Genomic DNA, 23,789 nt, shown 5'->3' on the forward strand with positions numbered 1-23,789 from the left:
GTGAAACGGCCTCTACAACACAGAGTGGGACTTGATTTTGTCCATCGGGAATTGATTGGATCGTTGTTGTTTGTAAGAGCTGCGATCTCAAGTGAGTGCCCTGGCGCACATGTCATCAGAAAAGAGATGTCATTGCAAGTGGGAGTTATATATATGTACATTTATAATAAACACTGCAATATTCATGTTCACTTAACAAATTTTCATTTTTAAAGGGATAGTTCACCCAAAAATGAAAATGTGATGTTTATCTGCTTACCCCCAGGGCATCCTAGATATAGGTGACTTTGTTTCTTCAGTAGAACACAAATGATGATTTTTAACTGTCAGTCGTATAATGCATGTCAATGAGAATTCCATCTATAAGAGTCAAAAAAACCTGCACAGACAAATCCAAATTAAACCCTGCGGCTCGTGACGACACATTGATGTCCTAAGACATGAAATGATCAGTTTGTGTGAGAAACTGAACAGTATTTATATCATTCTTTACCTCTAAAACACCACTATGTCCAACTTCTTTGAGCATCCGGTTGGTGAGGTCTGAATGCACTCTGATGCCGGAAGTGATCGCTTGAACTCTTAGACATATACACGCGAGAGATCACTTCCGTCATCAGAGCGCTTTTTCAGACCTCACCAACTAGATGCTCAAGGTAGTTGGACATAGTGGTATATAAGAGGTAAAAAATGATATAAATACTGTTCAGTTTCTCACACAAACCGATCTTTTCATGTCTTAGGACATCAATGTGTCGTCACGAGCCACAGGGTTTAATTTAGATTTGTCTGTGCATGTTTTTTTTTAATTGAATTCCCATTGACATGCATTATATGACTGACAGACCGCAACGGTTGGAGTTAAAAATCATCATTTGTGTTCCACTGAAGAAACAAAGTCACCTACATCTTGGATGCGCTGGATGTAAGCAGATAAATATCACATTTTCATTTTTGGGTGAACTGTCCCTTTAAGTGAACTATCCCTTTAAATGGTTAATATGCCTTTTAAGAGATTTTACAACTTTTCAGTCTTGTTACCAGTCATCTTACTAACCACTAACATTTGTATTACCTCTCTTTCTCCATCATCCATGGTTTCACTTTCAACTCACCACTTCTTACCTGCAACCCCTTCACCACCTCCACCACTTCCAATCACAGCCGGCCTGACACCACCTTCCTGTGGTTTTTGAGCCCGCTGAAGGCCATCCGCTACCTGATATGCAACCGCTACAAGTGGCTCATCATCAAGATCGTCTTGGCTCTGCTGCTGCTGATCATGGTGGGCCTGTTTCTCTACAGCATGCCAGGCTATCTGGTCAAGAAGCTGCTTGGGGCCTAAAGAGGGGTCAGAAAGGTTCATTTGAGAGATTCTAATTTGCCCTTGACCTCTCAAGTGTCCCTTTTCTAATATGTGGTTACAATTTACAGCACTTCTTTTATTTTCAAATGATATCTCAAGAGTTTACCATCCTTCATAGTTGCACACTAAGCATAACGTATCAAATATCTTGACTTTTTCGGTATCAATTTGCATGTCTTACCAGGAAAAGATCAATTTTGTTATTTATCTGTCTGTTTGTACATTTCAAGATTGATTAATCATATGAAGAAAATGAAAGCAGCACTGTTTATTTTTGGTACAAAATTAATTAAACCGGCTGGACTAGCATTTCTGGTATCCGTTCAAATGTTCATATGAATGCACTGCTTCAGATTATTAGATTTTGTTGTTATCGTCTAGACGTGTATGTGTCGCTGCTAAAACCACAATAAGCATGCAACTTTGTCTCAAGAAAGATGACTTGTTCATCGGTGGCTATGGTCTAAACAAAATGTATGATAGAGTTGCAGGCCTCATATATACAATATGTTATTTAATTTCACTATGCCTTGATGTTTGCACTTTCAGTCCACGACACAAATCTTCTGCACTCCAGTAAGATAACATTGTTTATCCTTTAGAGAAACACACAGACACTAGCAAGGGAATGATGTTTCATTTGGCATTTCAAGTTTAAATAAAACAATAGAATGCTCTTTCTTATACTTCCTACTGTTGATTTTGCTTGCTGTGTATATTTACTTGGTATGTACTTGTTTGCTTGCCATGTACTGTTGCTCTATTTAATGAATGGCATTTGACCATTGACTAGTTTGCACTGATTTTGGCTTGTTTATATAAAAAGAGTGTATTTTTAATTCTTGTTTACAAGTGTGCAATATGGATTGATTTATTTATTTTTGTCGGTATGAAGAAAATAAAATGAACTCATTGAGATAAAAACATGTTTCTTGTTTCCATTGTGTGGGTATGCATGGATGTGTGTGAGATAAAACCCTGTTCTCTTTCACACAGTCGTCCAACTACTAGCCTGTCGTGGCTGTTGAGTCCAATACGGGTGACCTGCATAATGGGTTGGCGGCAGTATAAGTTGGCCACAGTGGTGACTCTGCTCAGCATAACCGGGCTGATCTTTTTGGGTCTCCTGTTCTTTTCTCTGCCTTCAGCTTTCACCCAGAAGATCTTCAACATCTCAGGATAACCTGATCAATCACCTGCTACCAGCACAATATGCACAAAACAGATTATTGAAATGGATGGCATCATGTACAATCACAGCTGATTAAATACATTTAAATACATTAATTTACAAATGCATGTCATTATATTTATTGTATGCAAATATGAGTATGAGATCATCTGTCTGTTGTTAATATTATTAAATGGTGTTTGGCTCTTGACAACAGAATGTATAGAGGCTTTTTACGGGTGTTCCTCAACTATAAGTTCTTTTGGCACTGTGGACTCTCTTAAAAAACTTTGATATGATTCATTTGTCTAATTACAGTGTTTAACAGTGTCTATCACTAATATTTTAATTTTAGTCTTATTTCTGAACATCATGAACATTTCCTCCACATCTCAACTTGTGTTTAATAACATTCTGTGGTAGAAGTAATGCAAATGACATTTTAAACATTTTAATGGAATAAAATGGTTGACCTTTACTAAGGCTAATCTCACAGCTGACATTTTATGTATCATACATAGTTATATAATATGTTCATCATGTTATTTGCTTAATTTTACACAATTACAGCTAAAAGGGACATTCTAGATGTGCACAATCAATAATATTCTAATGATTATATTTACTTAAAATAGCTTGAAGAACACCCTTATATTTTTATACTCTTTGTGTTTTTTTTAAAGTAATTTCATACCTATTATGTTAATTTGATGATAATATGACTGAAATTAAAATCTTTCTTTGAACATGCGTCTATATTTTATTATTACATCCTAATTCATATAAGTATAACATTATAAATATCACAAGTATGTAATTGTCTTTATCTTACATTAAAATGGGTCACGTGGGTGTATTGGAAAATAAAATAGCAACGTTTAGTCATTATATATTACTTTTGTTACAATACCTACAGTCTATTTACAATACATAATTACTTTTGTACATTTCATTAAACTATTTTGCCACCTCATAGCCACCGTACCTCACCAAGGCACAGAACTACACGTCGAGCTCCTATTGGCTAAGGTCGTCTCCGGGTGGAGGCGCGCCAATCAGCGCGGGCCACGGTACGACTGTGTTGTGTTGTTACGCTGCTGGTTGGAGATGCTGTGTGATGCAGTGAGTGAGGTGGAGAGTTCATGCGGCTCACACAGCACTAACACAGCCTGAAGAAGAAGCCTTGAACAAGATACTGCCTAGACACAAAGAACAACCATGCGAGCGCTCTTGGGTGAGTTATATTGATATAAAGGCGTTAACTCAGCTGTAGAGACGCGTTTTATTGACTCAAATGCGTTTGCAAGCAAACTGTCAGGTGTAGAGAGACTAACTTTAGTCTCTGCATGTAGAAGTACTTTGGAGGTTAATATGACAAAATGGAAAAGTAGAAAAAATTCTGTAAACCAACTGAAGAGTGTTTCATGAAGATTTTTAACATTAAATCCGTACATGTAAGAGTAATACTATAGTATAATATAGTTAGTGTTGTAAAGTGGTGGTTGGGCCTATACATTGTAGCAAATTCATCTTCATTTTGCACAAGAACAATTAGTGAATAATAATTAAATGCACAATTGAGATTCTGCATTCATCTCTTGTATGTAGAGTCTGGTAGTAGAAAGTCCTGTTTGTTATGAACCATCTGCAGTGTTTCATGCTGTGGTTCTTGATTTTACAAAACATTGCAGTTATTAACTATTTTTCTCCTTCTTTATCTTCTCAGGTGTGTTGGCGTGTTCTCTGACTGTTCTCTCTGTCCACGGTCTCTACTCTGCCAGTGATGATGTGGTTGAACTCAACCCCTCCAACTTTAACAGGGAAGTCATGCAGAGTGACAGTCTCTGGCTGGTCGAGTTTTATGCCCCCTGGTAAGTTGTGAGAGTCTGGTGGAACCGGGATATGTGTCACTCATAGAGATCTCTAGATTTGTAGTTACAGATCAGGTTACTGTCTGAAATGCTGGTGCTGAATCAGCCCAATCTGTTGCTTTCTTGTATAAAATTGAAAGTATGAGTCATAGCTACTCTTACTCTTTAGGCACTTCATTTGCATTGTTTTACATCTCATTAGTCAGTTTTCAAATGATGCATAATGCAGTCATGAGAATCATTATTACACCTGTGTAGATACACGTTTCATGATGGTGTTTAGATGTTTATGTGCAATACCTGCAATTTTTTCTTAAAGGTGTGGTCACTGCAAGAGCTTGGCTCCTGAGTGGAAGAAAGCAGCCACAGCTTTAAAGGTAAATTCTGAATTTAAGATTACATAATAAATTACACTTATTCAGAAATTTCTATTTCGCTTGAAAATTAAGAACTTTGGCTTATTCCTAACCGGTTCATGTTACTGGCACAGAATGATTCATTGAACTTGCATTCTTCCAAAGTGTAGATAACAAAATGTAGTATACACTACCATTCAAATGTTTTGAAGTAAGATTTTAAATTTTTAAAGAAATTAATACTTTTATTCAGCAAGGATGCATTAAATTGTTCAAATGTGACATTTATAGAAACTAAATATTTCTATTTAAAATAAAAAAACAAAATCCTTTTATTTTAAACTTGCCATTCATCAAAGACCCCAAGAATATTTTGTTGTATTAATTTTTTTGTGCTTTTTTATTTATCAACACTGGAAAAGCAACATTTTGAACAAAAAGCTAATATGGTTTTTTTTTTTTTTTTTTTTTCCTCAAAGACTACAACGTGCATAAGCAATGCTTTTATCGCTTGTTTCTCCTCCTCTTTTCCTGTGTTTTGATCCGGAGCTTCTGTATTCTTTCAGAAGATGCGGAATTATCATATAACATTGAAAATACAGAAAGCCGGAAAATTCCATCAATGATGGAGAAGCGTTGTCTCATAAATGACGGAAAATTCCGTCAATGGTGGGGAAAGCGTTAAAAGAACTTTATGGAACCATACTTGTTAAATGGAGCATGAATTGAAACCTGAATCTTTAAATACTTTGATTCCCATCACTTATTTTTGTATCTTAAAATTCAGAAGTAACAAGCAGCCTGTCTCATCTAATCAATCTAAAAGTGAAAATGGATATAAAAAAGATCATTGATAGCATTTGTGTTTTGGTACAGGGCATTGTGAAGTTGGGTGCTGTGGATGCAGACCAACACAACTCCCTGGGAGGCCAGTATGGAGTCCGAGGTTTCCCAACGATCAAGATCTTTGGAGCCAACAAACAAAAACCAGAGGATTACCAAGGTTCAGTACTGCATTTTCATAAAACATCTTGGCATGCATGTAAAGAAAATGTTTTATGGCCATAAGAAAGTGTTGCTCCTCCCTAAGTAGAGTTCATTCTCTCTCTGTCCTAGGTGGCCGTACCAGTCAGGCCATTGTAGACGCAGCTCTGAATGCTCTTCGCTCCTTGGTCAAAGACAGACTTGGTGGAAAGACTGGAGGCTCAGACTACAGCAGACAGGTATTGAAGCTCTGCATGAAGATTTTGTTGTCATATTGCTTTATTTGCCTACCATTGATTGACTCCTCTGTGATGTTGTGATCAGAGTGGAGGCGGTGCTGGCAATAAGAAGGATGTGGTGGAGCTGACCGACGATAACTTTGACCGTACAGTGCTGGACAGCGACAATGTCTGGTTGGTGGAGTTCTTCGCCCCCTGGTGTGGACACTGCAAAAAGTATGTGACTTTCTCCGTGTCTCGCATACATCATGAGACTTGTCTGTCTGTCATTCCACTGAAATAGTACCTGACATGCTGCGCCATGCATTATTGAAGCGCTGAATCCATGATCAATTATTTACAAGGATTCAAAGACACAATGAAATTCCTCTGCTGGCTGGGCATTCCCATGTTGACTTTCTTTAATGTTTCCAGTCTTGAGCCGGAATGGACAGCGGCCGCCACAGAAGTCAAAGAGCAGACGAAGGGTAAAGTGAAACTGGGTGCTGTGGATGCTACTGTTCACCAGGGCTTGGCAAGCCGCTATGGGGTACTTATTTGATGTCTTTCAATATAAATAATTCTTACATTGTCCCTAATTTATTTTCAGATCCCAATTATGTCCTTATCAAAAAATATTCATTTGTTTTGGACGATGAACATTTTTATTAGCTCATTTTTGTTGAATGTCCTTATGCCATTTTTCTGTGAGCCATTTTTTTCTCCTCGGGTCATTGGGTTCACTAATGACATCTTTATTGATAGATTCGAGGATTCCCCACCATCAAGATCTTTCGTAAAGGAGAGGAGCCAGAGGACTATCAGGGGGGACGTACCCGATCTGACATCGTTGCTCGTGCCTTGGACCTCTTCTCTGATAACATCCCTCCTCCAGACCTTCAAGAGGTGTGTGTTTTCTCTTCTATTTTTATCATATTAAAGAATATGGTGTAACTAATGTCTATTATTTGGTTACACTTTGTTTTAAGGTGTCCTTATTACAGTGTAATTATACATTTAAGTACTGAGTAATATTAATGAACTACATGTGCTTACTAGAGGGTTAGGATTAGGGTTTGGTTTAAGGTTAGTTGCATGCATGTATGCATAATTTATAGTTTATAAAGGTATAGTTTGGTTTATATTCATGTGGTTTTTATTTCATTTAGATTTTGAGTGAAGAGGTTTTGAAGAAGACCTGCGAGGACTATCAGCTGTGTATCATAGCTGTGTTGCCTCACATTCTAGACACAGGTAGGATACAACGTCAACCTAAAACACATCAAATGATTTAATCAAGACTATTGTTTTTAAGAAGTAAAATGTGAAAATGACAAGCCTCTCAAACAGTCAGTTCACTAGGGATGCACAATATATTGGTTATAGGTTATTGGATGATGATGATAATATCAAAGTTTCTTTTTTTATTTGTTATTATTATTATTATTATTATTATTATTATTATTATTATTTTATTTTTTTATTGTGCATGGTCATTTTATGACCTTTATTTTTACGTTTAGATTACATTTGCTGTCATCAAACATTCACTTGTAATCTTTAGAAAATCTCAAAATTAATTTTTTTCATACTGTACATTAAAATGCTGTGATTCTTCAATTCACTTGTTGCATTTAAATGGATTAATTTTAGATTAAATTAAAAAAGATTAAATTAAATTAAATTGATTTTTTTTTTTCTTTACAAAAATAGTATAGAATTTTAATATCCACCATTTATCAGATACCAGTTGTTTACTGACGTTTGAGTAATTGTCATTATTTTTTGTTTTATATATATATATAATTTCTGTAGCTTTTTTTTTCAGTTTTAGTAATTTTAGTACTTGTTTTATTTCATTTAGTTGCCAATGTTTCTAATTTTCCTTTGTTTATCATGTAATTATTTAATTTCAGCTTTATTTCAATTAACCACCAATTTGTAGTAGTCCTTGTAAACAAAAACGGTAGTATATCGGCATTGGCCAATATGTTAATTTGTAATCGTTATCGGCTCAATGAGAAAATTTGGCTGATATAATAAAGCCGATTTTTTCCTTCAAGTGAGACACTTCAGATGTGCACTGTCCACAATGATGGTTATGAATTGCTTGAAATATGATTGAAATAACTTAAAAAAGGAAAATACAGTTAAGTACAATGCAAGTCTGTCATATAGGCTACATAATATTGTAATGTGAACTTTATAATTGTGTGCTTGGGACATGGCTTTTAATGGCGAGACTTGTTTTTGTAATCAGGCTCTCAAAAAATCCATAAATTTTGATTCAGATTTATCAGCCAATATATTGGATGATAAAAAATAATATATTAAAATAATATATTGGCTTTCAAATATAAAGAATTATCAGTTATCTGTATCTGCCAAAATTTTCATATTGTTGCATCCCTAAATAAGCAGCAGCGACAACACTGTTAATTTGATTTTCTCTATGCTTGCAGGTGCGTCTGGAAGAAACTCTTACCTGGAAGTGATGAAGATGATGGCAGAGAAATACAAGAAGAAGATGTGGGGGTCAGTATTTTCAGCATCATCCAGAGTACAAGTTGAGATCAGCCTGCCCATAAATAACACCAGTACATGTCGCTGCTTGTGTGGCAGAGACGAGACTTCAGGGAATAGAGAGCGGGATGCAGTCATACACATCTCACTCTTTCCTCTCTCTACAGTTGGTTGTGGACTGAAGCAGGGGCACAGATGGAGCTAGAGGCCTCTCTGGGAATCGGTGGATTTGGCTATCCAGCCATGGCAGCCATTAATGCTCGCAAGATGAAGTTCGCTCTGCTTAAAGGCTCATTCAGTGAAACAGGCATCCACGAATTCCTCAGGTAACAGAAGGCTGGAGTTTATATTACTGGGAAACAAGTTACATCACAGAGACTGTTAACATACAGTAGATTTAAGGTGTTGTTTATAATGGCCCTTCTAACTGTCAGCCTGTTTTATGTTGTTAAACTATTAATGTCTTTATTTATGCAGGGAACTTTCTGTTGGCCGTGGCTCCACTGCTACGGTGGGAGGCGGAGCTTTGCCTAAGATCAACACTGTGGAGCCTTGGGATGGGAAAGATGGAGTGGTGAGTAGAGAGTACACTGAGAGTGGATGGATGTCATCCTTTCCTGTTCTTAACCCCCTTTTTTTTTTTGGCCTTTCCTCAGTTGCCCATGGAGGATGACATTGATCTGAGCGATGTGGATCTGGACGATCTGGAGAAGGATGAGTTATGAGCCTGGTCTAAACCACTCTAGACCTCTGAGACCCAAATGCTGCCCATGTCTTCTCTCCCATGGATGAGGGGATGGTTGGGACATGAACTTCCTTGAGACTCCTAAAAACATACAAATAAAGCAAATGGTTGTGCAGCTTTTTAAAAGAAAACATCCCCCTGTTAGTTTAAAAATGAGGTTTTTCAGTATGTACATCATGATTGAGCTACGCTCTGCCTCAATTCCTTCTTCGCTTTTGGTGACTGATTGGATCTTTCAATCAGCTTGATGAAGGAGAATGTGGCTCTGTGATTATCAATCACTTGTTTCCAGTGAGCAGATGTCACACAGAGGCTCATCATAGGACACTTTCTAATATGTTTCATTGACTAGATTTAATCCGATGGTACTGGTCTTTCTGTTAATGAGATAAACCAGTGGTTATTTATATTAGCCTTTCTGTGATTTTCAGCAGCTCATTTCACTGGAGTTACGAGAAGCCTAACGTTTCCATTTTCACCCTTTATCCCTCTCATGTGAGTTTTTTTTTTTCTTTTTTTTCTATTTGTTTTTAAATTGTGTTACTGAAAAGAATGTCAGCCAACCTGTATCCCAGTTTGCCCATTTGTCTTGTGTGCTAGACCGGGTGTAATGTGGGCATCGTGTAGATTTTTCTTACACAGCTTTGTTTTGAAAGAAAAAATGTTTTTGTTATGAAAATAAAACAAAAATAATAAATTGACTCGTTTTTATTACCACAGAAGTAACTCTGATAGACACCAGAGGCCTATGAATCAGTGGTTTATTGAGACTTCATGCAGACAAATACACTGATCAGTTGTAAAGATACAACATTCAGATTCGCACTGATGCTTTGGCTTGACAAAAATATGGCTGGACATCCAATCCCAGCTGCAGTATACAACCTTTTTTTTCACAATTAACGCTATACAAAATTAGAAATGACTCATAAAGCTAATATATATCCAGTACAAATATTAGTTTTGGCATTTCACTTCAACAGTCATTTTACAGAGAAAAAAATACTAAGGGAGCACTGAAATACCACACATGCAGAAGAGCAAATTAAGAGCATTATCCAATGTTTCCATTAACGGAAACTTGAAGACACTTAGTATTACTGTTGCATTCCATGGAGCTGCTTATCTAACAATCGCTACTGTTCATGTTGACACTGGACTGGTGAAAGGACAAATAGAAACTAACCGCCTGTCTGCCATTGTATCTGTGCCATATGTCCAAACGGACAACAGCGTTCAAATATTAATGAGTAGCCTAAAGGCTGATGGTTGCTGGGGTTTTTTTAACCTTAAGGGCAGAAAGAGTTATGAAACGTTTGTCTGCTTATGTTAGGACTGAAACCAAAACGAAGCAGAAAAGTAATTATGAATGATTATATTGTACATTTCTGACCTGCTTATTTTAGCACATCTGTATTTGAAATCTAAAGGCTATATTTGAAATCAAAATACAATGGAAATGAAACCCCAGCACCAAACAGCAGGCATTCATTACTGTTCAAAAGTTTAGTTTCAGTAACAGTTTTTTTATTATTTTTTTGAAAGAAATCTCTTATGCTCACCAAGGCTGCATTTATTCGATCAAAAATACAGTAAAAACCGCAATACTGCGAAATATTTCATACAATTTTCTATTTTAATATATTTTATATTTGTAATTTTTTCCTGTGATTGCAAAGCTGGTTTCAGCAGCCATCTGGTTAATGTTTTTGTGGAAACAATGGAGCTTTTTTTTTTTTTTTTTTTCAGAATTCTTTGATGAATAGAAAAGTTCAAAAGAACATTTATTTGAAATCTTTTGTAACAATATAGAAAATGTGATGCATCCTTGCTGAATAAAAGTTTTTCCTTCAAAAATAAAAGCACAAATAAAACTTACTGACCCTAAACTGTTGGCATGTTCTGTTACATACTAAAAGAAGCAATACTTTCCTTTTAAAATAAAGTTAAAGTCGATCATAATTGGCCGGACAGCAGACTGCTCCGAAAGTAGCTAGACTGTACCTGATGCATAAAACCCAACATCCAACCAAAAAATACCTAGCACAAATACTATGGTGATCAAGTTTAGAACACGTCAAGGGAATGTAACTAGTGCTCTGGAGATATTTTAGCTTGACTGAATGCAAAACAAATGGAATATTTACAAGCAGAACTTCATGGGCCTCATTTATAAAATATTGCGTAGAAAAAGCAATAAAACATTTGATCTTACAATCATTTCTCAAATGTGCGTACGTGATTTACAGAACAAAAACTTTGTAAACGCCACCTAATTAATGTCATTAACATATAAAAGAGCACCAGTCAACATCCAAATCCTTTACTTGAGAATGGCGAGGGGCAAGAATTGCTTAGATTTCCAAATACCTGCAGTACTGCAACTCTCAAAACTCTGCATACGCACGTTTCATAAATGAGGCACCATGTTTAGGCCTAATAGCCATTCTGGGAATTTGCACGTGGTACTGACTAGTCATTTACACTTTTTAAGTGGAATGCAAACCTTTGAAAATATAAATATTTTTAGTCATCACTTAAAGACACCATGAAGTAACTTGACAATTCTGCAGAATCAATCTAGAGAGCATTTGATTTGACAAAAATCTGTGTAATGCAACCAACCAAAAGAAGAGCAAGTTTTAAAATGTGAATATCTGCTAAAAGTGGATTTTTGACAACTGAATTCAAGGGGTCTTTCAAATGTTGACCCAGCCCAGACATTATGACTGCTCAGCAATGCCAGTGAAAAACAGAATTACATCAAAATAAAATCAGGCTGGAATACTGATGAAACAGGTGACCACCCATGAACAAGGAAACTTTTAAAGCAGGAAAATTATCATTGATGACGCCATCAGCTACCTTTCAAATAATCTTGTCTTTTCAGTGTGCATGTGAGTGGTTGCCTGTCAGCTGCTTTTAAGACCTGTATTTATAACTGTCGAGAGGTGCTTTGGTCAGACTGCAGTAGTCTGACGATAGAGGGGTCACTCTTGGCACCTTTGATGAATTCCTCCAGAGACAGTCTGCCTATAGATTTGAAAAAACAACAAAAAAGTTATTTTGTTCATTTCCAAGAGTAACATTTCAGTGGTGGTCAAATATCCTGGAACTTAAATAAATTCTAAATATGGCTTAATGGTTCATTTGCGTGTCAGTGGTTGTCATGGACACTGTGAAAAATGATTTTCTTAACTAGTATTTATGCCTTGTTTTCCAAATCTTAACATCATTAAAGCAAGATGAATGTCCTTGGAAAGCAAAGTTACATAAGACATTAAAAACACTAAATTTGGCTTAAGAAAAAACTATTTGGCAATTGGGTAAGATAAATCTTGATTTCTTACACAATTTTGCTTCTCAAGAATCGTGTTTAAGAATATGTAGATATTTATACTGTAAAACAAAGACAATATAGAATTATAATATATAACTTTAAGAGTCTATATAAATATTATCAGTGAGTGGGAGACGGATCTCAGGAGGCGTACCATCGTTGTCCGTGTCCATCTGTCGGAATATCTTATCTGTGCGTTTCTCTGGCGTTGACTCATCCTCGGGCATCTTCATCACAGATGACACCATTTTGTAAATTGCCTGTGAAAATGAATGGAACTGTGTCAAAGCATATGGTAGTTTGCTGTCACATGCAAAGGTTTCAGTTTTCAGTAGCAACACATTTGATAAGACTGTCTTTATAATGCTACAACTGATAGTCAAAAGTTGCACAACGCAGCTGTTACTGTCACAGCTTCAATCAACATTTTATATCAGTGTAATCAATGCAAATGATCATGAGCCGGTTTCTCTGCCAGATACATTTAATGTCACTTTCAGATATTGTTTTATAGCGTGTCCTCTGTTGCAGGTGTAAAAGAGCCATCTATGTTATTAACATCGAGAGTCAACAGTCCCTTTGAAGTAGCGAACAAAGCCTTTGTGTTTGGTCACCATTTGTGGCAAGACCATATGGCCTGTGGAACACTTGATTGAGGAGATCTGTTTATTCAAGGAGGTCTGTATCACCAAACATTAGACTGAGCCAATATTGATATGGAACAAGCTGCTCTAAAAACAATGGCTCGCCAGCTAAAATACAGAAATGCAAATGAAACCAAAAATACTAAAAAGTAAATAAAAAATACCTCACCTGTACGATCTCCAGCATTTCAGCTCGGCTGATGTATCCGTTGCCATCCAGATCGTACATGCTGAAGGCCCAGCGGAGCTTCTGCTCCAGGCCTCCACGCGAGGTCACGCTCAGAGCGATTATGAACTCCCGGAAGTCGATTGTGGCGTCGCCGTTGGTGTCGAAGGTGCGGAACACGTGCTCCGCAAACTTCGAAGCATCACCGTAGGGAAAGAAATTGGCGTAGATCTTCTTGAATTCCTCTACCGTTAGGTGGCCCGACGGACAGTCCTTCAGGAAGCCGCGGTACCACTCCTGCAGCTCGTGGTCCGTGAACTCGGTGTTCTCCCGCAGGTCGTTGAGGACCTCGGGTCGCAACTTGCTGTTCTGTTTACCCATGATGAAACTCTCTCGCAGACTTTTCCCAGACCCTTGCTGCTCCCTGTCAGCACAATCACAAAGAATAAAGTAGCTACTTAGATATTTTCAAACCCAAATTAGTCTTTTTTATACATTCTACACAAGCCACAATAAAGAGATTCACATTTCCTCTGCCAGATGTAGGTTTCAGAATAATGGAAAACGTGTTAGCCTTCCAAATTGAGGGAGTGGATCATGGTATCCATGGAAACCATTTAAAACCTTGTTAAGGTGAGAATTTATTGACTCCTTCACAGTGGGGGAGCAGGTGGGGTAAAGCAGGGAGGGCACTGAGCAGCATTCAGGGAGGCTCATATGAGGGCATAACTGTCACCAGACCACCTTAGCAACAATCAAGACGGCGTGGGTTACCAGGGAGATGAAGAAGAGATGTTATTTTTTTGCATGTGTGTGGGTAATTTGGAACGGTTGGTGTCTCTTACTGTACATGAGCCTGTGCTTGCGGCGTTAAGAGGGGGCAGAGTGTGAGGCACTGCTCGTTCTATTTAAACAAATCATATAAAGACCATATAAATGGTGAGGTGGCAGGGACTGAAATTTAACGATAGGTTATATAAGCTACATGGCCATATGCACTTATCCTCTCTTTCTTTTTACTACTCCATTCTTTGGTTTTTATGTTCATATTTCTGAATCTTATTTTAGCATTAGGGACGCCCCTATTTTTGTCTGGAAATATTCATTTATTAATTGATTATTAATTATTAATGTATTCAAAAAAACATATAAAATGCAGTTCGTGCATATAATGATCTCTTCTATGATAAGCATGTCTTTAATTTATTTTCTTTTTTTTTTTAAATAAAAATATTTTAACAAAACCACTTCACTGCTTATTAATATTTGAAAAAAGAATGCTAAAAACTCATCTTAAAATCAGTTCATGACCAAAAAAGTTATGTGGTTCAAGGGTTCAAGCAACATGCAATAATATCCAGAAAAAAAATAAAAAAACAAAACAGCAAATTATATCAGCATATTGCAGACCCTCATGACTGTGTGTTAAAGTCATTGGGCCCTTCTTTTTTTTTCTTTTTCTTTTAAAGAAAACATTAGTTCAGGTTGTAAAAAATATAATATTTATTAAAAATTCATGCTATTTGTCAATAAATAAATTATATGATGTATTTAAATGCATTTTATTTAAAGTACATTATTACTTCAGGGTTACATTACATTTTAGTTTTTCAAAACCATATGAAACCAACATGAATACAAAAAGTACATTTCTAAGAACTTATGTGTTTTAAACTAGATTTTTAAAAGATCTTTTACTGCAAGTCACAAGATAGAAGTCATTGAGCCACTATCTGACCTGTGCAAGCTTCTGGTGCAGAAGACCATTGACAAGTACATATTTCTGTTTGCAAAAATATATTTTCGTGCTGGCATCTTCTTTTTCAGGGAAGCGGGATGCCCTATTTTAGCCCATAAAGCTCTTGGTTTCAAGACTGCAAGGGGGAAGTGAGATCATGGCTCATTATAAATATAAATTGGCGTTCCCGAGTTCCTGACTAAAATACCTTCTGCCATATATCTCGTGCTGCATCCACAGAGCAACACTGTGACTGACACTTTTTTCTGCTAAATAAAAAAACAAACTCATGGGTTACTGAGATGGTATGACCTAAAAACCTTTAATTTCCAAAGATACCATAAATATCTATTTACATATGCACAGATTATTTCAGTTAAAGCTACATTTTCTCAATGAGGTACTAGTTTACCACTTTACCCAATAAAAAGACATTTTATAGGTATTTTAGTGCTCTAGATATGTTCACCTCTTCAGAAAATGGCTTTGCTCCGTTTGCTTAGTTTGTCAGGGCCATCAAAAGGGTGGCTCCTCCCTTGGCTGGAGTCACATGGGTGAAGCTACTGGCCTGGCAGCACGCAGGCAGACAGACATAAACATGGGCGTAGCTTGCTGTTCCCTCCCTCTTTTCCCTCAGACACTCACCAAGCCACAAGAAACCCAGAACTTTCCATTCTGAAGGAAAAAATGTAAGCTCATGCTGCTGTCAAAATGGAAAAAATCTGAAAAAAGTAGGGTCCCCATAGGCCCTGATCCAACAGAAATAACAACATCACAGGGGGCACGTATATAGAGCTGAGACTCAGGCTCACATATTCATTCTCTGTGAAGAGGAACCAAAATGGAAGACATGATGAGAGGAGTGAGGAGTTGAACACAGGCCTAATTTTCAAAAAAAAAAAAAAAAAAAAAAATTGAATCAGAACAGAGAAAAGTGAGACACATCTTCTCGGATGGAGAGCAGATGGTGTATTACTGTATGCTCCAGTACCTCATGATTCACAAGCATCCTCTGCCACTCAAGTCACAAACCATAATACTTTAGAGGTGGTTTCAGAATATAAAACATACAAGTGGCACCCCAAAGGAAACTGGGAAAACCATATTTTTCACGTAAGCAGCTATTTGTAAAATTGAATGTGTATGGCTTCCGGTGTCACACGCTTCCAGTTATTTTTAGCTGTACAAAACAGCTAGTTATGCTGCTCAATACTGCAAACTTAACCATATTATTTTAATGTATTCTCTTAAGTATCCACCAATATACTGCACGTCGATATACTTCTCGTTATTTCCCTATAATGGCTAATAAATCAGAAGTCTCACACATTCATATAAAACTTCTGCATTGAAAAGTGGATAAACAAACTGGTTTGTGGCACAAAAAGTTTTACCGTTTACTGCACTTTGGTAATCTTCACATTATTTCCGGAAGTCTCACACATTCACAGAAAACAGCTTACTTCCACATTGGAAAATAAGATGGATAGCTTCTTATAACAACACTGCAAAGAATGACCTCAGGTTTCTTACAGGAATGGTTCAGCCAAAAATGAATCATTCAAATACTAAATGCTGTTCAAAAACTGAATTGAATTGAAGTGATTGAAGGATTTGCTGGTAATTTTACATTCAATTACAAAGAATGGGAACTGAATCCTTGAAGTATCATAAAAGTAGTTACTATGTTTTGTATGGAAGTCTTTTGTATGGCAGCTTTGTAAGAGGAATAGGCTGACATTCACTGATAGTCTTTAACATACAGGGCCAGTCAGTTGAGTTGAACTAGAGAACAGGATCAGACTGATTCATTCTGAATGGTTAATAAACTGATTCACTGAAAAGATCACCAACTCAAAAGAATAATTTGTTCACAAATCAGACATCGACTTGAACTATCATGAACACGGCAAGCATGATGTCATTATCCCTTACAGTAAATTGAATCTGTTTCTCGCACAAAGCTATTGCATGACCTTGCATGCATTAGTCATATGAACCACTTTTATGATACTTTTATAGGGCTCAAGAGTCCTTTTTAGAGCTTGAAGCTCTAGTCACCATTCATTGTAACTGTATGGAAAGAAATTACCAGTACATTCTTCAGTACAAGTTTTCCACAGAGGAAGGAAAGTTATACAACTTGGAACTCCCTGAGAGTCAGAGTGAAATGATGACAACTATTTCATTTTTGGGTTAACTATCCCTTTAAGGGTGAAAATAAGTTTGGAAATGTACAGTTCAGCCAAGCATGTGAGTATTTCAATGTTATTTCATTTACTAAAGCTGTCTGTCTAGAAGAATACATTTACATTTGTTAGTTTAACATATTTTCTCTGTTTATCCTAAATGTCAGTTTCTATTACACTGATCCCCATTGCAGTTTCTTCTCACTGAATGATTAACCCATGCCTGTTCTCTCTCTGCCATGTCTCTAAAGGGAATATTCTGTCACAGCCCTTATATTGCATATAATGACTAAACATTCCTTGATGATTTCCACACAAGCCCTAGTTTTCAATTTCACTCCCAGTAGCCTTGGTTGCACAAACTTGTTGTGTTACCCTCCCTTCTTTCATTAAACTATCCCCCATTACAACACTGCCACTCTGGCAAACGTGAATGTTGTGTCTCGCCACCAGATTCCACACACTCACACAACGTATTTTTTTCACAGACCAGTGTGAAAAGCTATACAGTGCAACTATTGCCCTTAATTCATTTCCAAATAACAGCTTTCATTACACCAAATTCAAATCAAACAAAGATATGTGCCAGGTTGCCACAATCACAGATCAAACAGCCAGAAAAACGTTACCTGGAAAGTGTGGAACACACTTTGTACACATCAGTGCAATTCAGCATGCAGTTGTACAGTATTCATCTTTGACCCATCATGCATAAAACATCAGCTCAATTAACTGTGTGTGTGTGGGTGTGTGTTGGTGTGAGGCTCATTAAGCCTTCTATTCCCCAATGTGGCCTAACTAAAATGCACCCTGACAGGTGTCAAAAGATCAGTAGAACAGAAAACACAGTTTTTCTGCTGCTCCGGCGGACCGTAAAATTACAGGAAAACAAACAATCCGCTTGTACCTTGTCTGAGAATTCAGGGTATTTTTCCCCGAAATAGCTTTTCGCTAAATGTAATGATGTCAAGAGGTCATCCAATACATTTCCCGTCGTCTTGAGCAGGGAATAAATTTCCCCGAAACAGTTTTACGCATTTGCTGGTATTTATCAGAACCAGAACAGACCAGAACTAGGGATGGAAATAGAAATGTAATGTTGACAATGGTTCTGGGTTTGTTCAGATGCTGATGGCAGGCTGGCAGGTATGCCACTGAGATGATTGCAAGGCATCATGGAGAGACTTGATTGGAAAAGTGGGGAATCGACCTCTTACTCCTGCTGTGAAGATCATGCTGTGACCCAGAAGGGGATCATAACAGATTGGAAATTAAGTATACAAATGACAACTGAATCGGAAGAATAACTTATTGTTATTAGACCATCTACATACTGGCACTGAAAAGAAGCTTCACTGCAAATATTAGTATAACATAAGAGAACTTTCATAAGCAGTGTAACTATAACTATACACCCTGTTTTATTATATATAGCAACTAACTAAATATATAAGTCATTTTACTCTAGATAATCAAGAAATCTAGTGATATATTGCATTAAATTAAATGCAAAGGGTAAAATAGAGCCTCTTAGCACCATAAGGTCAGTTTTACTGGGCATTAAAAAAAATCCCATGCTTACATGAATGGATTTTTATGGTGACCTGGCCATGAGCTAAAAAAATAAATAAATAAAAAATGTCTCCATCCTAGAAAAACAAAACAAAACCATTGTGAAAACTATCGTAGACTGCCAATATGAGACATGAAACCAGTATTTAGACTGAACTGCATTATTTTTGGTACCATAAAAGCTGTGTATTTATTCTCATGGACCGCTATCGTGCAAATAATGGGTTACAAAAAGCGGCATATGTTGAAAAAATACATTAGAGGTTTAATATAGACATCAACTTACCTCTAAGAAAATGACAGAGCTGATATGTCCCCCAATTTGTCAGCTGTATAGCCTTAGTCCGTCTGAAGAAGGAGTGTCCTCACAAAACTTTCAACATTTTCGCCATGAAAGAAAAAAAAACTCATAGAAGCTTGCATATACAAACAAAAACTAAATAAGGTACGCTTACACGTTCAGGTCGATCTTGTACTCTAAAAGTTGGAATGTTGTTTTAATAAATGGAAAGCGAAAAAGTTAAAAATTGCAGAATATTCTACAGACTCCATAACATCTCAAAGGCGCACTTGAAACCTCATCATTGAGCGAGAGACCTGACACCACACACACAGCTCTGCTCCGCTGTCAATGGACGAGTCCACCGCCAGACTGTAGGGGGGACTCGTGTATCTGGGAATGGGTTGTCAGTATTATATTTGAGAACGTTCACATTATAAACTCATGTTTCATTTTGGTAGTATCGTTCCGATATTTTTGAAGACAAAAAATTAGCAAATTAATCATTTCTGAGCACCCACAACGTTATTGTAAGGGTAAAACACTTTGGACGAGTCCGTACACTCCGAAGTAGAGCAGATTGCAATAAAGAACAGTTCTTAGTCGCTAGCGGAAAAGAAAGCTCGTACTGGTCTGCAGCTGGATACTATTGGATTTTATGATGATGATGAGAATATATAAAACCGATTCAACTGTTTAAGGACAGAGGAAACTTTAGAATTGGGAATTTATAGAATAGAGAAAACAAACGTGTCAGTCCATTTTATTGACTCCCATCAGCTAAAATGTAAATAAAGAATAGAAAGGTCATTAAATAATTAAGCTATCTATATAATCTAGTATAAATAGCAGATGTCGTTATATGTTAACTTTAAGATTTTGTTGAATATATTTACCCATCCAGTCCCCAGCAAATACGCAGCTAGTCTATACTGTGGAAACTTTTTAAATAATAATAATAAACCATCTAAAATCCAATCACTGCAAATTATACCTTGCTTCCTAATTACTAAGTTTACCTGATGCATCATCACCTAAAATAAATATGGATTTGTATTTTATTATTCAGTTATGATGCCTTAAACATTCTTGAAAGTGACATTATAGCTCAAAATGACCATTTAATTCAGATTCTCGCGATTCCAAAAATATTTTACAGGCTACTTTAGCCAATACAATTATAGCATTCATAGGTTTGAGATGGACAATATGTTCGACATCTCCACCAGGAGGCAGCAGATGTTGCCTTTTGATTTCTAATACAGCCCAAATCGTACATAGCTTGTCATATTTCAGTGTTAGATTAGACCACTGATTTTATATATCCAGAATATATAAATTCAGGTCAAGTATACTTTCCAAAACACATTTCCTAAAAATTTATAAGAGTAGCTCTAGGTCTATATAGAAAATGTATGTCCTCTCCTAAAATTCATGTTGTGATTTTGAAACGTATCAATTGATTTCACCAGTAAAGGCTTGTTGACATACAAAGACCCTTTAATCTAATTTTTTTATTATTTTTAAAAAAAACAAATTAGACACCTCATCAAAACAGAAAAACACTCATGATCTCTGATCTCTGATTGTAATGACCTTTGCTCCCGTTATATAAATAACAAGGCATTGTCATTGCATGAATCAGCTACACTCTTAAAACAGATGTGTTAAAAACAACACAACTTGTGTTATATCTTAACACACCTGTGTGTCTAGTTATGGACAACATTTTGTGTTACTTTTAACTCAACCATGTGTTATTCCTGCTGATTTTCTACACACTAATGTGTTATATTTACACAATTTGTGTCAATTATGTACACAAAATGTGTCATAAAAAATTACAAAAAAATTAACACATCTTTTTTGAGAGCGTATGAGTCTACACTATCAAAACTTATGTTATGTTTTTATAATATTTGTTTTTAATATACATTTAGATTCCTCAACTGAATGGACCCCAGACTGAAAATCTAGGTTACCTCCCATGTTTACAAATGATTCTTGAGATTGAGAGATGCATGATGACATTGAGCTGAAAAACAAACAGTTAATATTGACAGATATAATGTACCTCAGACACAGAGGGGCAATGGACTTTATGGTCACTCCATGGAAGTGTGCCGATGTCTCTAGACCATTTTGACTCCATTTTTTTTTTTTTTTCTGCTGAAAAACAGTTTACACAACAAAATCTAATTTAAAATAAATGAACACATAATAAATTATGAAGCTATTTTTTATTTTTAGATATATTATCATCAGCAGCATATACAATGTATGAATTAATCATTTGGATTTTTGAATTTATCAATGGAATCTACATTTCAAAAGAATAAAAATAAATTAATAGGCCAATTCTTCATGTGGCAGCCTGAAAATGTATCACTCAATGTTCTACATCTTAAAGTCCAGCTTTCAGATTTTTTTTTTTTTTCATTTTAGGATCTGATTTAAGTTTAACTACAGAACAAACAGTATGATGGATGCTGGGTCTGAGATGATCGATTTTTGTCTGTTTATTTGGCATAAAATCAACCACATACTAGATCAGTGCTGCCAATTACAACCAATCAAATTGCAAGAAAATATCTCCACTCTCAAAAATAGGTTAAAGGGATAGTTTACTCAAAAATGAAAATTCTGTCATCATTTACTGACCCTCAAGTTGTTCCAAACCTGTATGAATGTACTGCTTCTGCTGAACACACACACACACACACACACACACACACACACAAAAAAGATATTTTGAAGAATGTTGAAGAGAGCTGACGGTAGCCATTGACTTCCATAGTATAGAAGTCAATGGCTACTGTCAACATGTCTGGTTACCAACATTCTTCAAAATATCTTTTTTTGTGTTCAGCAGAAGAAAGAAACTCATACAGGTTTGGGACAACATGAGTAAATGATGACAGAATTTTCATTTTTGGTTGAACTATTCCTTTAAGGTTAGTTTTAAACTAATAAACTACTTCAAAATAGAAAAAAAGTGAAAAAATGAACTCTTACCACCTTTTGTCTTCACTGTATCTTGCTGCAGTATACTGCATCTAGACATGCACAGTCTGTGGATGAAGTATATCTATTGCACAGCATGTCCATCATATTAAGCAATTCCCAGTCTCATTAAAAATAGAAGGCCCCGGACTTGTCAGTTTTGAAGTAAAACAAAGTATCTAACATAGAATTGAAAGTCTATGAGTCTGCTGGATGAAAAAATGCATTATATTAAAATTAAAAGACTATGATTACAGTTCATATGACTAACAGAACACAACTATCATGGAGGACTTTAATCACAAAAAATATATCTTGTTCAGCAAGAAGATCCATGACATTATCTATTCAAAATGGTAAGCAACTTGCTTCCTAAGACAAGAGATAAGCTCATCAATGCAGGAACGAAGGTTGGATCCAACTCAAATGTCCCGATCAAAGTTCACGCAGCATGAAAATAAACAAATGTGTCTGCTAAAATGAATGTATATGCTATCAAACAAAGGAGTCAAGGAGTGTTTGAGCATATGTGTCATTCCGTATGTACACATTTGTTTGTGAATGAATAAATATGAAAAATATGTATGTAACTGTAAAATTCTTCTATTAAAGCTCATATGAATAGGTTTTCATGATTCATTCCTTTTGACACTTGTCATTTCAGATTAGTATAATCATTTTTACATTACTTTAAAATGATTCTTTGCCTGTTTAATATATGTGCTGCCATTATTGCACAACACAGTATTCCAGAACTGTTCATGCTCAACCACTTATCAGAAACCTGGCCGTAATCAGAGTAAGTGCTGATAAAGGTGTGTGTTACAAACCTCAAATGTCTCTGAGGCAATACACTGTACATTCTGTACTACTGCTTCATCTTTTTTTCTTTTTTAACTTTAACGCAAGCTTGGTACTATTGATTTAGAATACAGCACAATAGACCAACATGATAGTCCCAAATGGTTCAAATTATAACCTGAATAAAGAAAACACATTTATTATTATTAATATCTATAATAATTATAGTAATAATAATAATACTAATACTTTTATAACATTTCTATAAAATCACTGACAAAGGAACCCATGCAAACACTCACAAAAGGGCTTTTATTTATGGTCTATTTGATTAGATAACAGTTATCATACAGTAGTTGCCCAACTGTCTGTGTTTTATAATGTCATTATCTCTCCAGTACTGTATTGAGGTCAGGTTCACACATTTGTCCAACAGCTATGAATAATGTCTTGCTCAGAGACTGATAAAAGTGTGTGTAGAATTAATGACCATGTTAATTAGGGAATGAGTCTATCAGCATCTGCGTTCGTGCCTGCATACAGCATATGTGCAATATATTGTATCTCTGTTTTAAAGGTCAATGATAAACAGTAATGCTGCCCAAAATCCTAACACACAACCTGTAGGCCAACAGGAAAAAGATTTATAATATTCTTAGATATTTGACTCTATAAGAAACATCAAGATCTCAATGTGATGTTAGAACAAAATCAGATAATGCAAAAGAATACTTTTTAGTATTTTATATAGGCCTGTTTACGCATTTAGGCTTGCGTTTTTTTTTTCTTTAACAGCTTAAAAACATTTAGGCTAATGTAATT

The 23,789-nt window shown here is 36.0% G+C and overlaps 3 protein-coding genes across 4 annotated transcripts in view; 2 read left to right on the top strand and 1 right to left on the bottom strand.

Annotated features, from left to right (window-relative positions):
• otofa (otoferlin a) overlaps positions 1-2,346 on the top strand; it is a 104,618-nt gene extending 102,272 nt beyond the window's left edge. Inside the window, exon 46 of the mRNA XM_067383537.1 lies at positions 1,165-2,346. Coding sequence (XP_067239638.1) covers positions 1,165-1,345 — 181 coding nt within the window. The 3' untranslated portion in view covers positions 1,346-2,346. The remainder of the gene's footprint in view (positions 1-1,164) is intronic.
• A 1,281-nt stretch (positions 2,347-3,627) lies between these two features.
• pdia6 (protein disulfide isomerase family A, member 6) lies at positions 3,628-9,821 on the top strand. The gene is made up of 13 exons (XM_067383992.1): positions 3,628-3,771; positions 4,264-4,408; positions 4,728-4,785; positions 5,641-5,767; positions 5,881-5,987; positions 6,073-6,203; positions 6,402-6,516; positions 6,732-6,872; positions 7,136-7,220; positions 8,429-8,501; positions 8,657-8,815; positions 8,967-9,063; positions 9,146-9,821. Exons 1-13 carry the CDS (start codon positions 3,756-3,758, stop codon positions 9,212-9,214), a joined length of 1,323 nt encoding a protein of 440 aa, XP_067240093.1. The 5' UTR covers positions 3,628-3,755; the 3' UTR covers positions 9,215-9,821.
• A 156-nt stretch (positions 9,822-9,977) lies between these two features.
• On the bottom strand, positions 9,978-21,332 carry hpcal1 (hippocalcin-like 1). Of its 2 annotated transcripts, XM_067383994.1 has the most exons (5): positions 19,170-21,332; positions 15,592-15,797; positions 13,388-13,808; positions 12,729-12,834; positions 9,978-12,267 (listed from the first exon to the last, which is right to left on the bottom strand). In XM_067383994.1, the coding sequence occupies exons 3-5, from the start codon at positions 13,763-13,765 to the stop codon at positions 12,170-12,172; spliced, it is 582 nt and encodes a 193-aa protein (XP_067240095.1). In that variant the 5' UTR covers positions 13,766-13,808; positions 15,592-15,797; positions 19,170-21,332; the 3' UTR covers positions 9,978-12,169. The 2 variants fall into 2 exon arrangements, with proteins under 2 accessions (XP_067240095.1, XP_067240094.1); XM_067383993.1 differs by lacking the exon at positions 15,592-15,797 and having other exon boundaries at positions 9,979-12,267; positions 19,170-21,325.
• Positions 21,333-23,789: the final 2,457 nt, after the last annotated feature.

The sequence above is a fragment of the Chanodichthys erythropterus genome, chromosome 4 (assembly GCF_024489055.1).
Source record: "Chanodichthys erythropterus isolate Z2021 chromosome 4, ASM2448905v1, whole genome shotgun sequence".
Taxonomy (NCBI): domain Eukaryota; kingdom Metazoa; phylum Chordata; class Actinopteri; order Cypriniformes; family Xenocyprididae; genus Chanodichthys; species Chanodichthys erythropterus.

Bases quoted from the DNA above. Each gene is read 5' to 3' on its own strand.
- pdia6 (XM_067383992.1), top strand. The intron at 5,768-5,880 runs GTTCAGTACTGC...TCTCTGTCCTAG, and splicing joins AAAACCAGAGGATTACCAAG to GTGGCCGTACCAGTCAGGCC. The intron at 6,517-6,731 runs GTACTTATTTGA...CTTTATTGATAG, and splicing joins GCTTGGCAAGCCGCTATGGG to ATTCGAGGATTCCCCACCAT.
- hpcal1 (XM_067383994.1), bottom strand. From the start codon at position 13,765: ATGGGTAAACAGAACAGCAAGTTGCGACCCGAGGTCCTCAACGACCTG. The intron at 12,835-13,387 runs GTGAGGTATTTT...TCATTTTCACAG, and splicing joins AAATGCTGGAGATCGTACAG to GCAATTTACAAAATGGTGTC. The intron at 12,268-12,728 runs GTACGCCTCCTG...TCAAATCTATAG, and splicing joins GATGGACACGGACAACGATG to GCAGACTGTCTCTGGAGGAA.